The sequence below is a fragment of the Archocentrus centrarchus genome, chromosome 16 (genome assembly GCF_007364275.1).
Source record: "Archocentrus centrarchus isolate MPI-CPG fArcCen1 chromosome 16, fArcCen1, whole genome shotgun sequence".
Lineage (NCBI taxonomy): Eukaryota > Metazoa > Chordata > Actinopteri > Cichliformes > Cichlidae > Archocentrus > Archocentrus centrarchus.
In genome coordinates this window covers 25,998,970-26,010,718 of record NC_044361.1, presented here as the reverse complement: position 1 = coordinate 26,010,718, position 11,749 = coordinate 25,998,970, and the positions used below count along the sequence as shown (strand labels likewise).

Genomic DNA, 11,749 nt, shown 5'->3' with positions numbered 1-11,749 from the left:
TTTGTTGAATGTGTGTGTTTGCGGCAAAGTGTGAATGAGAACACAAATGCCCATTTGTGAGTGTGCAAGTACACAATCGTACAAATGCCTGTTTTTTGTGTTTGTACCAGTAACTGTCTCCACGTTTCCAGTGTCCGATCTCATTTCAGTGACTCAGAAAGGAAGAAACCACATCAATTATTTTTGCTTTTGGAAGTTGTAATATGTAATGTGGGGATTTCAAATGAGGTGTTATAAGGGTCACATGCTTTTCTGCCAATTATATTTCACACTCTTCTTTTTGTTAATTAGAAGCTGTTTTTCTTAATCACACATTTCATACAGGATTCCTGGCATGCAGGTGTCCCAGAGCAGCACTGTCCTTGTGTTTCATTTCCCTTTCCTTTGGAGAGGGAGAGCAACTGATGCTTCTTTAAAAAAAAAAAAAAAGACTATTATTTCAGCGATTGAAAGGAGATAAAACCGGGACTCGACAATATGCTTCATGCTGTTCTTTTAATTTAGTTTGATGAATTTATTGTTATTTTATATCAAGAAGAAGAATATCTTTTATCGGGTAAGGTGGAATTTTGTGTGGTGTTTACTGTGAACATTCACATTTGAAAAGTAAAATGGAAAAAAAATCAAAAGAAATTTATGAAATAAAACAAAAACACAGAATGTCTGTTTTTTTTTTCATTCTTTCAATAATGTGACCAAAACAAATTGACTCTAGTAAATGTATTTATATGCAGCACTGTGCTGAAGTCCTAAGCCAGCCCTCATTTCTTTATATTTTGCTAGGGAAATGAGTGTAAACGTACATGGCAATGCAGTCTGCAAGGCAAAAACGGAGTCTATATAATTCTAATGAGCTTGAAAATCATTTGGCATGACCACTTTTATTCTTCAACACAGCCTGAACTCTATTAGGCAGCTTTCTTCAAATGTCTAAGCAGTCTTCAAGAATAGTTCTCCAGGCTTTTTGAGGGACACTCAGCTCTTCTTTGGATGTTGGCTGCCTTTTGCTCTGTTCTCTGTCTACATGATCCCACACTGCTTCAGTGTTGAGATCTGGGTTCTGGGGAGGCCAATCCATGACAGTGATAGTGTTCCATGTGTGCTTTTCCTATCTAGGTATGCTTTTGCTGCATTGGCAGTGTGTTTGGGATCACTGTCATGCTGAAAAATGAAACTTGCCAATCGGAAGCTTTTCAGATGGTATTGAAAGGTGGACCAAAATCAATGGTACTTTTAGGCAATCATAATTCCATCAATTTTGAAAAGATTGCCAACATCACTGGCTGAAATGCAGCCCCAAACCATGACAATCTCCACTGTGTTTTACAAATGGCTGTAAGAATTAGAACTATTGATCCCATAGGGAAATGCATCTCTTGACCACCTCCATATTTGAACCAGAAATTTGGATTCATCACTGATTTTCAGTCCAGTTCTTGTGTAATTTGGAATACTTCAGCCTTTTCTTCCTGTTTTTCTTCCTTAAGAATGGCTTCTTGACGGCTGCCCTTGAGACCATTTATGGATCAACTGAAGGGCCAGATGCAATCTGTCAGGTGTTTCTTAAGAAGAGACTTTGGCATTTATTGTAGGTTTAACTAAACAAATGAGGACAAATGATGTGTTTTTGCAACAGACTTCTGATAAAGTGCCAAAACATAAAATTTTAAATTGGTTCTTTCCTGAGTTGTCATGTGTAGACAAAACTTTTATCTCTTGAGTTATGTCTTCTTTGCACTTGATAGGTCAATGTTAAGTGGCTTAAACAAAAAGTTCCTCTGAAAATGGTCAGGTACAAGGACTGGATCGAAAATTAGTAAAAAAAATCAGCCAATATTTAAAAAAAAAAAAAACCCCTCAAAGATCCTCAGAAAGCCTGCAGAACTCTTGCTCAAGACCACTTTGAAAAACTACAAGAAAGTCTGGCTCCTTGGAAGCAAAATATAAAGAGATGAGATGAATCTCAAGACTTTTGCACAGTACTATATTTTACAATCCAACTGACAGACACCACCCTGCCAACTACCTATATAAGATATGCTAAACAAACAGTATTACAGCATATGACTTAGAGTAATATTGAAAAAAAATAACTATTTGAACCTTGAATTAAAGGATTCAGTCATATATGACAAACTTGATCCCAGACTTGCTCTCAGAGAAGCTTTAACATGTACAACAGTGAGACAGCGTCTGCAAAGAGTAGAGTATTTTCCTTGAAACATTTTTGGATTTTCACACACAGCGTGAATGTCAAACAATCAGAGAATCCCAGTCGAAGTCGTCCTGGATCTCCTCGCTGTTGCTGTGCAGATTCTTTATAGGGGGACGCTGTCGTGCCGTCATCGACTGAGGATGAATCCCAGCTGAGAAGAACAAAAACGAAGGCACATGGACTGAGTATATTACAATAAGGAAGTGAGAGAATATCAAACTGATCTTCTCTATCTAAACAACTTCCCCTTTAAAACAGACAGATGGTTACTACTACTTTGGGAAATGACTAAGGACCCACACAGAACATCTGCTCTGAAACTGTTCCTTGTAAAAAAAAAAAAAAAAACCTGCTGTACAGATTTATGACAATTTCTGTTAAATATTCGGTGAAAACAGTTTTTCAGTTCATTCAGTCCCTTAAACCTGTGTTTCCATTACTACCTCTCATAGAGCGCGTCACGTGTCACTGATAATCTGGGGAATTTTGTAATCTATTACTAAGGCTTGAGAAAAATATGAACCCATCTTGTCATATACCGTAAAAGTAAAGAAGAAAACAAGTTTTTGATGTCCAGGTCTCACCAGCTGTGTTTGCAGGCTGTGCTAGCTGTGGTCTCTGAAGACCTGGTCCCTGCATAGGCAGAGCCCTCCGGGGTGGCTGTGCGCCATTGGCAGGGGGAGCTACTGGAGAGTACGGAAGGGGTGAGGGCTGAGTGAGGCTGGAGAGAGTAGGAGGTGGGTTGGAGATGAAGGGTGGTAGGGGATGAGGAGCACCAGGGGCTACTGGGGAGTTATTCCCAGAGCTGATCATGCCTTTCTGAGTGAAGAAGCGGTTCAGAGAGTCACAGAGGGAGGTGAAGATGGCTGGGTCCAGGGCCCAGTCGCAGAGCTCTGCCTGCCGCATGCTCTGCAGCAGGTCTGGAAACAGAAAATGAAGGAACTGTTTAAACACAGGCAGATCAAAACATGAAGGTCCAGCCTGTGGCTTTTTAGGAATAATATGAAACATCACAGTCCTTTGTAAATATTAAAAAATATATACAGCAAAGCTTTCACTCAAAGTTACTGTGTTGGATTGGATTGATTACTTAGTTTACATGATGTGCTCATATTTTCTGGCTTGAAAGGTTCTGACAAAAACAAAACTTCTAAAGAGTCAGTTCACCCAAATGACAACACACACATTTAACCCTGGATGAACCCTAGCTGTAACTGTTGTGACTTTCATGTCTTGAGGTAATAATTTGCACACAATCTGTAGACAGACATTTTTCACAGCAGCCATTTTAACATGAAACAATAGACAAAATCAACTAAATTCCAATCACTCGACTAACTGGCTGATTAAGCACTTTAGCCCACGTGCTCACTAGTCTGAAGATCACAGACCTATGAAAGCTGATGACTGGGTTTAACCAGAGTAAAATAAAATCCAAAGTACTCCCAGAATAAGTGAGGAAAATATGTTATTTTGTGCTTTGGGTGAAGCACCCATTTAAACAAGACTGTGGTGAACAATACATACCTGGGTGACCAGTGAGGTCTATGGTGGCCCAGTCTAAGTTACTGGCAATTCGGAAGCTCTCCTTCAGAGAATCTGGGTTACTGAACCAGTCAGGTGGCACTGCTGCAGTGGAAGGGAGGAAGGCAACTTTAGAAGTAATGAATCTTTATACAATTCAAGCATTTCTGGGTTGAGACTTACTTAATTGTGAAATGCGCTCTGTTTCGGCAGGATGTGTAGCTGGTGCAGATGAAGGATGGGGGGACATGGGTAGGAGAGTTGGAGTGTGAAGTGGGGTTGTGTCATTATTTGGGAGAGACAGGGGAGTTATGTCCGCTGGAAAGAAAAGAGGCGATTCATTCAATCCCTCTATGCAGAATCTAAAATGTATAGAGTCAAAGCGCACCTACACACATACTACTTACACTGTGAGCCTCCCCTCTCACGCACTGTCCTGAAGAGAGACTTGAAAGACGCATACAGATCGGGTAAGTTGAGCTCGTCGAAGGTGAAACGCAGCGGAGGATCAGTAGGGGATTTTATTGAAACAACAGGAGGGCCGGCAGCTGATGAAGGGACGGTCACTTCGGAAGAGTGATTGGGTCCCGACATGGTGCAAACAGGCACTGCTGTCGAGTCAGGTGCGCAGGAGAAAGCAGGAACAGACATGGGGCCTGAAGTTACAGGAAAAGACAGCGCAGCATCAGAGAAAGAGGGAGCAGCTGGAGAAGCTGTAGACATGTTGGCAGCAGCCAGAGGTATAGCGGAAGCAGGGGGGATGGAAAAAGTGGAGCCAGGTATGTGCGAAGGAGGGAAAAAAGTGATGGATGGCATAGGGGCTGCAGGCGGGAGCACAGCTGATGGCGAGATGGATGGATGAGGAACAGGGAGGCTAGAGACAGAGGTGGGCATGTAGGGTGATGGTTGCTGTAAAAATAAGAATAAAGTATTATGTAGAGAAAGGCGTTTTTTTTTAATTAAAAGCAAACTGTGTAAAAGGAGGGCGAAAGTGACTGTACTTTGCATGGGGGAGGAGAGAGGGAGGCAGGCTGAGGTGACTGCTGCTGGACGACTCCAAGTGGCTCTGAGTTAAAGAGTTGTTGGTCTGTGTGGGGAGCTGGTTGTGGCTGATGAGGAGAGGGCCCTCTCTCTGCTTTTGGCTCCTGTAGTTGAGGAACCTGTAACAGGACAGCGTAAAAATTTTCAACACGAAAAATAATTGGTATTAATATGCTGCAGGATAATAGATACAGTAAGTGTAACTCAAATTAAACAGTTTATGAACCCAAATCGCAAAAATTAAAAACATAATATAAAACAAAAGCAGTTTGAGACTGAGTACTTCCACTAAGGCCAAAAACTCCCTCCACAGTATGCATTAATTGAGTCCCTGGATGCAGATTAGTTTGAAAACATCAAGACGACGTCTGCCAATATTTGTTATTTCAATGTGATATTTACTTATGAAGATACGAGACAAAAGTGCCAGTATTGCTCTGTCACACAATGGTAAAGAATCCAGATGTGATCTGATCAAAATTTAATGACATGCTGCAGGTGGTGTATAAACATATGGAGTGAAGAAGAAGTGCTCAGTACATCATATGAAGTCCTGCAGCAGTCTGAGCCTATAGCAGCATAACTAAGAGAGAGTGCAGGGTCACCTGATCTAGCCCTAACTAAAAGGAAAATTTTGAGTTTAGGCTTAAAACCAGACAGGGTGTCTGTCTCCAGAATCCAAACTGCGAGCTGGTTCCACAGAAGAGGGACCTGACAGCTGAAGGCTCTGGCTCCAATTCTACTTTTAGAAACTCAAGAAACCACAAGTAATCCAGCAGTGTGAGAGTGAATTTTTCTGTCGGGATAATTTCATCGGTACACTTTCTGTCATAGAACTTAGCCATACCAAAAATGCTAAAATTGGAATCTCAGCCAAATGTTTTCACAGACAATCTAAACAACGTGGGGGTTTTTAAATAAACGGTCACTTTATAGTACATACATTTGAAAACTAACATGTTAAGTGTTAATTAATGAGCTATAAGTAACTCATTTGCAGCTGTGCTTGTGCTTCATGTGGTCTCATTAAAGTTTTATGTGTTTGACAGCTGGACAATAAAAGTTTGTCACAGTAACAACTAAACGACTAAAAAAAGCAAACATACATCCTCTGTCTCCTCGTCCTCCTCGGGATAGGGACGTTTGAGTGCCCTCATTTGATGTGCCTCTGAAGATCCATCCATTGTCCAATAGGAACCCTAGAAATACACCACAGGTTTGTAACTTCACGCTCTTTTAAACAGTCATCCATCTCATGGGACGCAAACTCCAACAGAAGTAACTTACCTTGCCAGGATCGTTCTGTGGTCGAGGAACTTTCCTGAAGCATTTATTAAGAGACAGATTGTGTCGAATGGAGTTCTGTTGGGAATGAGATGCGTCAGACGTGTCCAGTAACGCAGATGTTACACTAACTACAGTTTAGTGATGTGTTATTACTGTTCGCCTATACTGATAATATGCTGTAGCTTACTTTCCATCCGCGGCCCGCCCGGCTGTAGTAGGGGAAAGTGTCACTGATCCAGGTGTAAATGTCATTTAAACTCAGTTTCTTCTCAGGTGCAGCTGCTATTGCCATGGCAATCAAAGTGGCATAGCTGTGAGGGGGTTTCCCTTTACAGTTAGAAGGGGAGGGGTCCGGCACTGAGGGTATGAAGTCTCCTCTCTCTCTCACTCTGTCTTTCTTCTTGTCCCTCTCCCCTCCTCCTCCTCTCTCTTTCCCAGAACGCAGGCTGCTAATTCCCAGCTGGGGCAACCAGTCAATACTGGTAAGACTGGAGTCCAAGTCAGAGGACATTTTTCAGTTTTTTTTTTTTTTTTTTTTCTTTGTCCAGAGTCTAAAGGATCAGAAGAGAAAGTACTGGATCAACACGTCTTTTTGCTTTTTGTTTACTCTGAATATAGTAAGCAGTCAAAACACTGAGCACTCCCACAGAGGATTTCCCTCTGCCTGTAACAGTGTCAGCCATCCTGTTCCTGTACTTCCAACTACCGTCTATTACACACCAGTAAGTTCAGACAGAACACACTTTGTGCTGCTCTGGAAACTTTCCACTCACCAGCAAAGACATAACATGACTATCTGCATGTGCCAATTCCAACTACTTGTTATTTTCTGAGAAGGACGGTGACTTGCTTACCTCTCTGTGGTCACTTGAGGCCCAAGGCCTTCAAAAGTGTTAATATTTTATGTTGTCATCAGCTGCACACAACTGCTAACAAACTGGTGTCCGTCCTCCCCTTCAGATCTATCTCCTCAGCATGATGGTCCCCACAGTGTTGCAGTCATACCTTCGGCTAGTGAAAGTTTGTGTAACTTTGGAGAAATATATACACAAAAAAAACTTATGCGACAGCTTCCTTTTTCTCTCCCTCCCTCTCTCTCTTCTTCCCCTCCCTTTCTGACTTACCAGAATGACGTCACTCACTCCTCCTCCTGTGTGATATCACTCTGTGCACCCGCCTCTGGGAGCTGGTTCCTCCTCTTTAGCTTTTCACCAGCCTTTTCTCTGCCTGTCAGGTTCTTATTACAGAGATAATGCATCTGAATTTTCCACTAAGACAAGTTCAAGCTCTCACCCTGTTACGCAAGGTACAAAGGTTTGATTCAGATACACGAACACGAAACCACACAGAACAAATTTAAAGTAGCAGCATTGCTTTATTGGTACAGCTCATTTACAGTGGGACACAGGGACAGGAGATGGCTCTCTCTACAGAGTGCTGAAGAGAGCGAGGAGGCCGGTGTCAGGGGACGGCTGGGTCAAAAGCTTCTGGATCTGCCAACACAGTTGACGACATGTGTTAGACCCATAATAAAGATATCTTATTTCGGCATGTTCACACACGCAAAACGAAGTGTCAAAAGTGGTCTGATTACTGCACCCTTTAAAACAAAGTGTCAGCAGGGACAAGTTGCAATTTATTACAACCCAAAACAGCTTTGTGTGTGCGCATGTGCGCATACATGCATCATTTTGTGTTGCACCTGGTTTCAGTTTGGGATTTTGTCTGTTTTGTGTGACTTCAGTGGTTGGCTCTGTTTAAATGTACCCACTCAGTATTTTGCTGCTGAATGTCAAAACATTATTTTATTCACAATAGAACATAGAAAACATATCAAATATTTAAACTAAGAAAATGTACCATTATAAGAATAAAGTCATTTTGAATTTGATAGCAGCAAAACATGTCAAAAAAGTCGGGATGGGGAAAACAAAAGGCTAGAAAAGTAAGTGGTAGTAAAAAGAAACGGCAACAACATTCTGCAACTGGCAGCAGGTCAGTAATGTGACTGGGTATATTATATATATATATATATATATATATATATATATATATATATATATATATATATATATATATATATATATATATATATATATATATATAAATAAATAAAAAGAACATCCTAGAGGGGCAGAGTTTCTCAGAAGTAAAGATGGACAGAGGTTCACCAACCTGCAAAAACCTGTTCTGTGTCTATTTTGTAGACCACTGACTGTTTACGACATTTCCCACAATATGCAAAGACTGAATAAACTAAACTGAACTAAACAATAATGAGTCACGAAGGCAACAGGAAGCATCTGTAGCAAGTACCTCCTTAAAGTTGGGGTGCTTGGCATCTTGAACCAGCTGCAGCAGAACGCCCTCTGTGGTGGTGAGGTAAGCGCCGCTCTGCTTCAGTCGGGACAGAGCAAATAAACGGTCCGTTTGGCTGAGGAGGGAAATGAAAATGTTAGTTGTAAAGCACACATGTAGCATCCCCAGTGACTGATATCTCCTACTGTAACAGAAAAATATTAGTAAAATATACAGGTACCTTCTGGATGAGACAGCGTCAGCTACAATATGTACCTCCATCCCCTTCTCAAGCAGATCAAAAGCTGTGCACTGAGCAAACGACGAGGAGGAAAGTTTTCAATCTATTCATTAAGTAAAACTGCAAAGCTATTCAAAACAATTACAAAATTGCATATTTATGTTACTTAATGACAGCGTAATAACTTACTACCTTATATCATTACCTCTGCCACACTGCTGTTTTTGTGACTTTAAAATTCAACAGTTAGCCTACAGTATGCAGAATAAATATAATATAAATGCGTGCACCCAGGTGCACTTTAAATGATCCTTTATTGACTAAATCTTTCATTTCTGAGGACCACAAATAGTTTTGTTTTTTTTGAGCAACAATGATAAGACACATGGTGAAGTGACGTGAAGAATAACATTTCCACATAATTGTCTCCTGATAACTACAACTTTGTTGTTACACATATAAAATACACAGTTAAAAAGCGTGAAAGAGATAGTGTATCATTGAATAATGGTATGCTTAGGACAACATACACTGACCAGGCATAACATTGTGACCACTTAATGGTGAAGTGAATAACACTGATTATCTCTTCATTGTTGCACCTGTTAGTGGGTGGGATAGATTAGGGAGCAAGTGAACATTTTGTCCTCAAAGTTTGATGTGTTAGAAGCAGGAAAAATGGGCAAGCATAAAGATTTGAGTGAATTTGACAATATTGTGATGGCTAGACGACTGGGTCAGAGCATCTCCAAAACTGCAGCTCCTGTGGGATGTTCCCAGTCTGCAGTGGTCAGTATCTATCAGAAGTGGTGAACCAACAACAGCGTCATAGGAGGCATAGTGAGCAAAGGCTGACCCATGTGGTCCAGTTCAACAGATGAGGTACTGTGGCTCAAACTGCCAAAAAAGTTAATGCTGGTTCTGATAGAAAGGTATCAGAACACACAGTGTATTACAGCCCTGACCAGTCAAGGTACCAATGCCCAATGGGCACGTGAGCATCAGAACTGGACCACGGAGCAATGGCCTGGTCTGAAGAATCACAGACCCATAATGGGCCTTTCCACTATGCAAAAATGTCTCAGGAATGATTTGAGGAGCACAACGACGAGTTTGAGGTGTTGACTTGGCCTCCAAATTCCCCAGATCTCAATCCAATCGAGCATCTGTGGGATGTGCTGGACAAACAGGTCCAATCCATGGAGGCCCCACCTCGCAGCTTACAGGACTTAAAGGTTCTGGTGCTGACATCTTAGTGCAGATACCACAGCACACCTTCAGGGGTCTAGTGGAGCCCATGCCTTGATGGGTCAGGGCTGTTTTGTCAGCAAAAGGGGGGGACCAACACAATATTAGGTAGGTGGTCATAATGTTATGCTTGATCGAGGAATGAGTGACTGAACATAATTCCATTCATTATATAAATCAGTGTCTAGGGAAAGATTTTGTTTCATTTTAACAATGCAGACAATGTAACATGTTTGTGTCTTACAGCGATACAGGCGTGAGCCTCTATTCCACACAATATGGCTTGTTTGGGGTTCCCCAGGGCCTGTAGTTCCTTCTCCACCTCCTCTATCATCATGGTGAATGAAGTTTTAGCATGGGCCTTCAGGTCCCCAGCTCCCAGTTCTGGTACTGTGGGTCCAAGGCCTTTAGGATATTGCTCTGTCAAAATGGGGGGGATGCCCAGGATACGGCTGGCCTGTCAGAGGAGAGGAGAAAACAGGCAAATCTGATCCAGACTGTCCAAATTATTCATGTTCGAATACTGTGGTGATGATGACAAGAACCAACCTGGAGCACTCTGGCTGCATTACTGACAATGTTGGTGAACTGAAAGATGTTGGGTCTGAACTTCTCCTGCATGTCACACAGGAAGAGTACTGCATCCTTGGTGGAGAGCCTGCCAACATTTGCCACTGCAAGAGCAACATAACAGAGAACAACAAAAGCATGCACGCAGATTTAATGTTTTGTGATACTATCATCAAAGAAATATGAAGTAAAACTTACAAAGCCGAATAACATGTTTATGCTACAGCTGCTTGTTGTTGTCTTTAAACATTATTTGGTCAAGCATGGACTCTAGCTAACTTGTCAAGCATGATTATAAAATGGTGCATTTTCTTTCCTTGTAGGGACATTATTTCCTCTTTGGTGTTGCACTGTTTTGAAAACAAAGGGACCAATGACAGCTCAGCTAAACTCAAATGAATTAGCTATGGTTCGTTTTAGCGAACTAAAGCACAAGAAATGTGACTTACTCTTGTTGCTTTAGTAGTCCAAAAGTGAGAAGGAATAGTGGGTAACAGGCTGAAGGGGACTGCAGAAACTTTAACTGTCAGGTTAAAGTATTATTTCCCATGTGACGTCGCCTGTGTAAAACCAGCAAAATATTTACATGTTTTACTTGCAATGGATGAAAGAAAGAACGCATTCAATATATATAATGATATTAAATAGTAATAAACAAACATCTAAATTCATTATTAAAGTATTAAAATATTAGCATCTATATTCGGAAGTCAATAAAAACGAACCTAGCACGAAGCTAAGAAAACCACGAAGTGTTGAGCCTTTCTTTGACAGGCATCGCCTTCCTAGCAGTTTATTGACCAATAGAATTGCGTGCTTTAGAGATTGACGCTTCTTTACACCAATAGCAGTTGATGCAAAACAGAGGCTGGGGTGGGTGGAATAAAGTAAGTAACTCAGTGGTGAACTGAAGATGTCTGACAGTGCAGAGTCTCCAACAGAGACGCAGAAAGAAGAAACACAGCCGCCGTCAGATGACTCGACGACGAATGATGAGAAGAAGAAAAGTAAGAGAATGGAAAACACTGAAATAACTTCTCAATTACGGGAAAATGGTTGTGTTTATGATGATTGTTGCTAATGCTAAAGAAAAAGACATCCGGGTGTGTGACGTACAGGACGATTGACAGTGAAAGTTGGCCAATAGGGTGGAAATATTTTTTCTGTTCAGCCAATAAGCATTTCGTTTTCTTGCGGTACTACCGGTTTGGGGAGTCGCTGAAGCTAATGCTAATACATATAATGCCATTATAAGTTGTTTTTTTTATTCTTAAAAGGTTGCATATTTAACACACCAGTCGTGCCAATAGCAGCATTTCCTGTGT

General features: G+C 41.3%; 3 protein-coding genes across 4 annotated transcripts in view; 1 reads left to right on the top strand and 2 right to left on the bottom strand.

The window, feature by feature from the left end:
• Positions 1-1,970: 1,970 nt before the first annotated feature.
• foxj2 (forkhead box J2) lies at positions 1,971-7,150 on the bottom strand. 2 transcript variants are annotated; one of them, XM_030750889.1, is made up of 10 exons: positions 6,922-7,150; positions 6,255-6,618; positions 6,068-6,142; positions 5,887-5,979; positions 4,741-4,899; positions 4,147-4,648; positions 3,923-4,057; positions 3,743-3,844; positions 2,800-3,135; positions 1,971-2,366 (listed from the first exon to the last, which is right to left on the bottom strand). In XM_030750889.1, the coding sequence occupies exons 2-10, from the start codon at positions 6,576-6,578 to the stop codon at positions 2,254-2,256; spliced, it is 1,839 nt and encodes a 612-aa protein (XP_030606749.1). In that variant the 5' UTR covers positions 6,579-6,618; positions 6,922-7,150; the 3' UTR covers positions 1,971-2,253. The 2 variants fall into 2 exon arrangements, with proteins under 2 accessions (XP_030606749.1, XP_030606750.1); XM_030750890.1 differs by having other exon boundaries at positions 3,743-3,841.
• A 278-nt stretch (positions 7,151-7,428) lies between these two features.
• Positions 7,429-11,288, bottom strand: isoc2 (isochorismatase domain containing 2). Its single transcript, XM_030748955.1, has 7 exons — positions 11,150-11,288; positions 10,874-10,984; positions 10,404-10,528; positions 10,099-10,311; positions 8,607-8,677; positions 8,384-8,501; positions 7,429-7,560 (listed from the first exon to the last, which is right to left on the bottom strand). Coding segments are annotated over exons 2-7 (594 nt in total). The 5' UTR covers positions 10,875-10,984; positions 11,150-11,288; the 3' UTR covers positions 7,429-7,494.
• Positions 11,289-11,296: 8 nt separating this feature from the next.
• The window catches only part of atg12 (ATG12 autophagy related 12 homolog (S. cerevisiae)), an 8,139-nt gene continuing 7,686 nt past the window's right edge, over positions 11,297-11,749 (top strand). The window contains exon 1 of the mRNA XM_030748958.1: positions 11,297-11,431. Coding sequence (XP_030604818.1) covers positions 11,338-11,431 — 94 coding nt within the window. The 5' untranslated portion in view covers positions 11,297-11,337. The remainder of the gene's footprint in view (positions 11,432-11,749) is intronic.

What these genes read in the sequence shown, in the direction of transcription:
- foxj2 (XM_030750889.1), bottom strand. Translation starts at nt 6,578, where the DNA reads ATGTCCTCTGACTTGGACTCCAGTCTTACCAGTATTGACTGGTTGCCC. An exon ending in TCTCTCCTCCCCCATGCAAA is followed by an intron (nt 4,649 to 4,740) that starts GTACAGTCACTT and finishes TTATTTTTACAG; the next exon opens with CAACCATCACCCTACATGCC. An exon ending in TGAGAGGGGAGGCTCACAGT is followed by an intron (nt 4,058 to 4,146) that starts GTAAGTAGTATG and finishes TTTTCTTTCCAG; the next exon opens with CGGACATAACTCCCCTGTCT.
- isoc2 (XM_030748955.1), bottom strand. An exon ending in ATGCAGCCAGAGTGCTCCAG is followed by an intron (nt 10,312 to 10,403) that starts GTTGGTTCTTGT and finishes CTCCTCTGACAG; the next exon opens with GCCAGCCGTATCCTGGGCAT. An exon ending in GACGCTGTCTCATCCAGAAG is followed by an intron (nt 8,502 to 8,606) that starts GTACCTGTATAT and finishes TTCCCTCCTCAG; the next exon opens with CCAAACGGACCGTTTATTTG.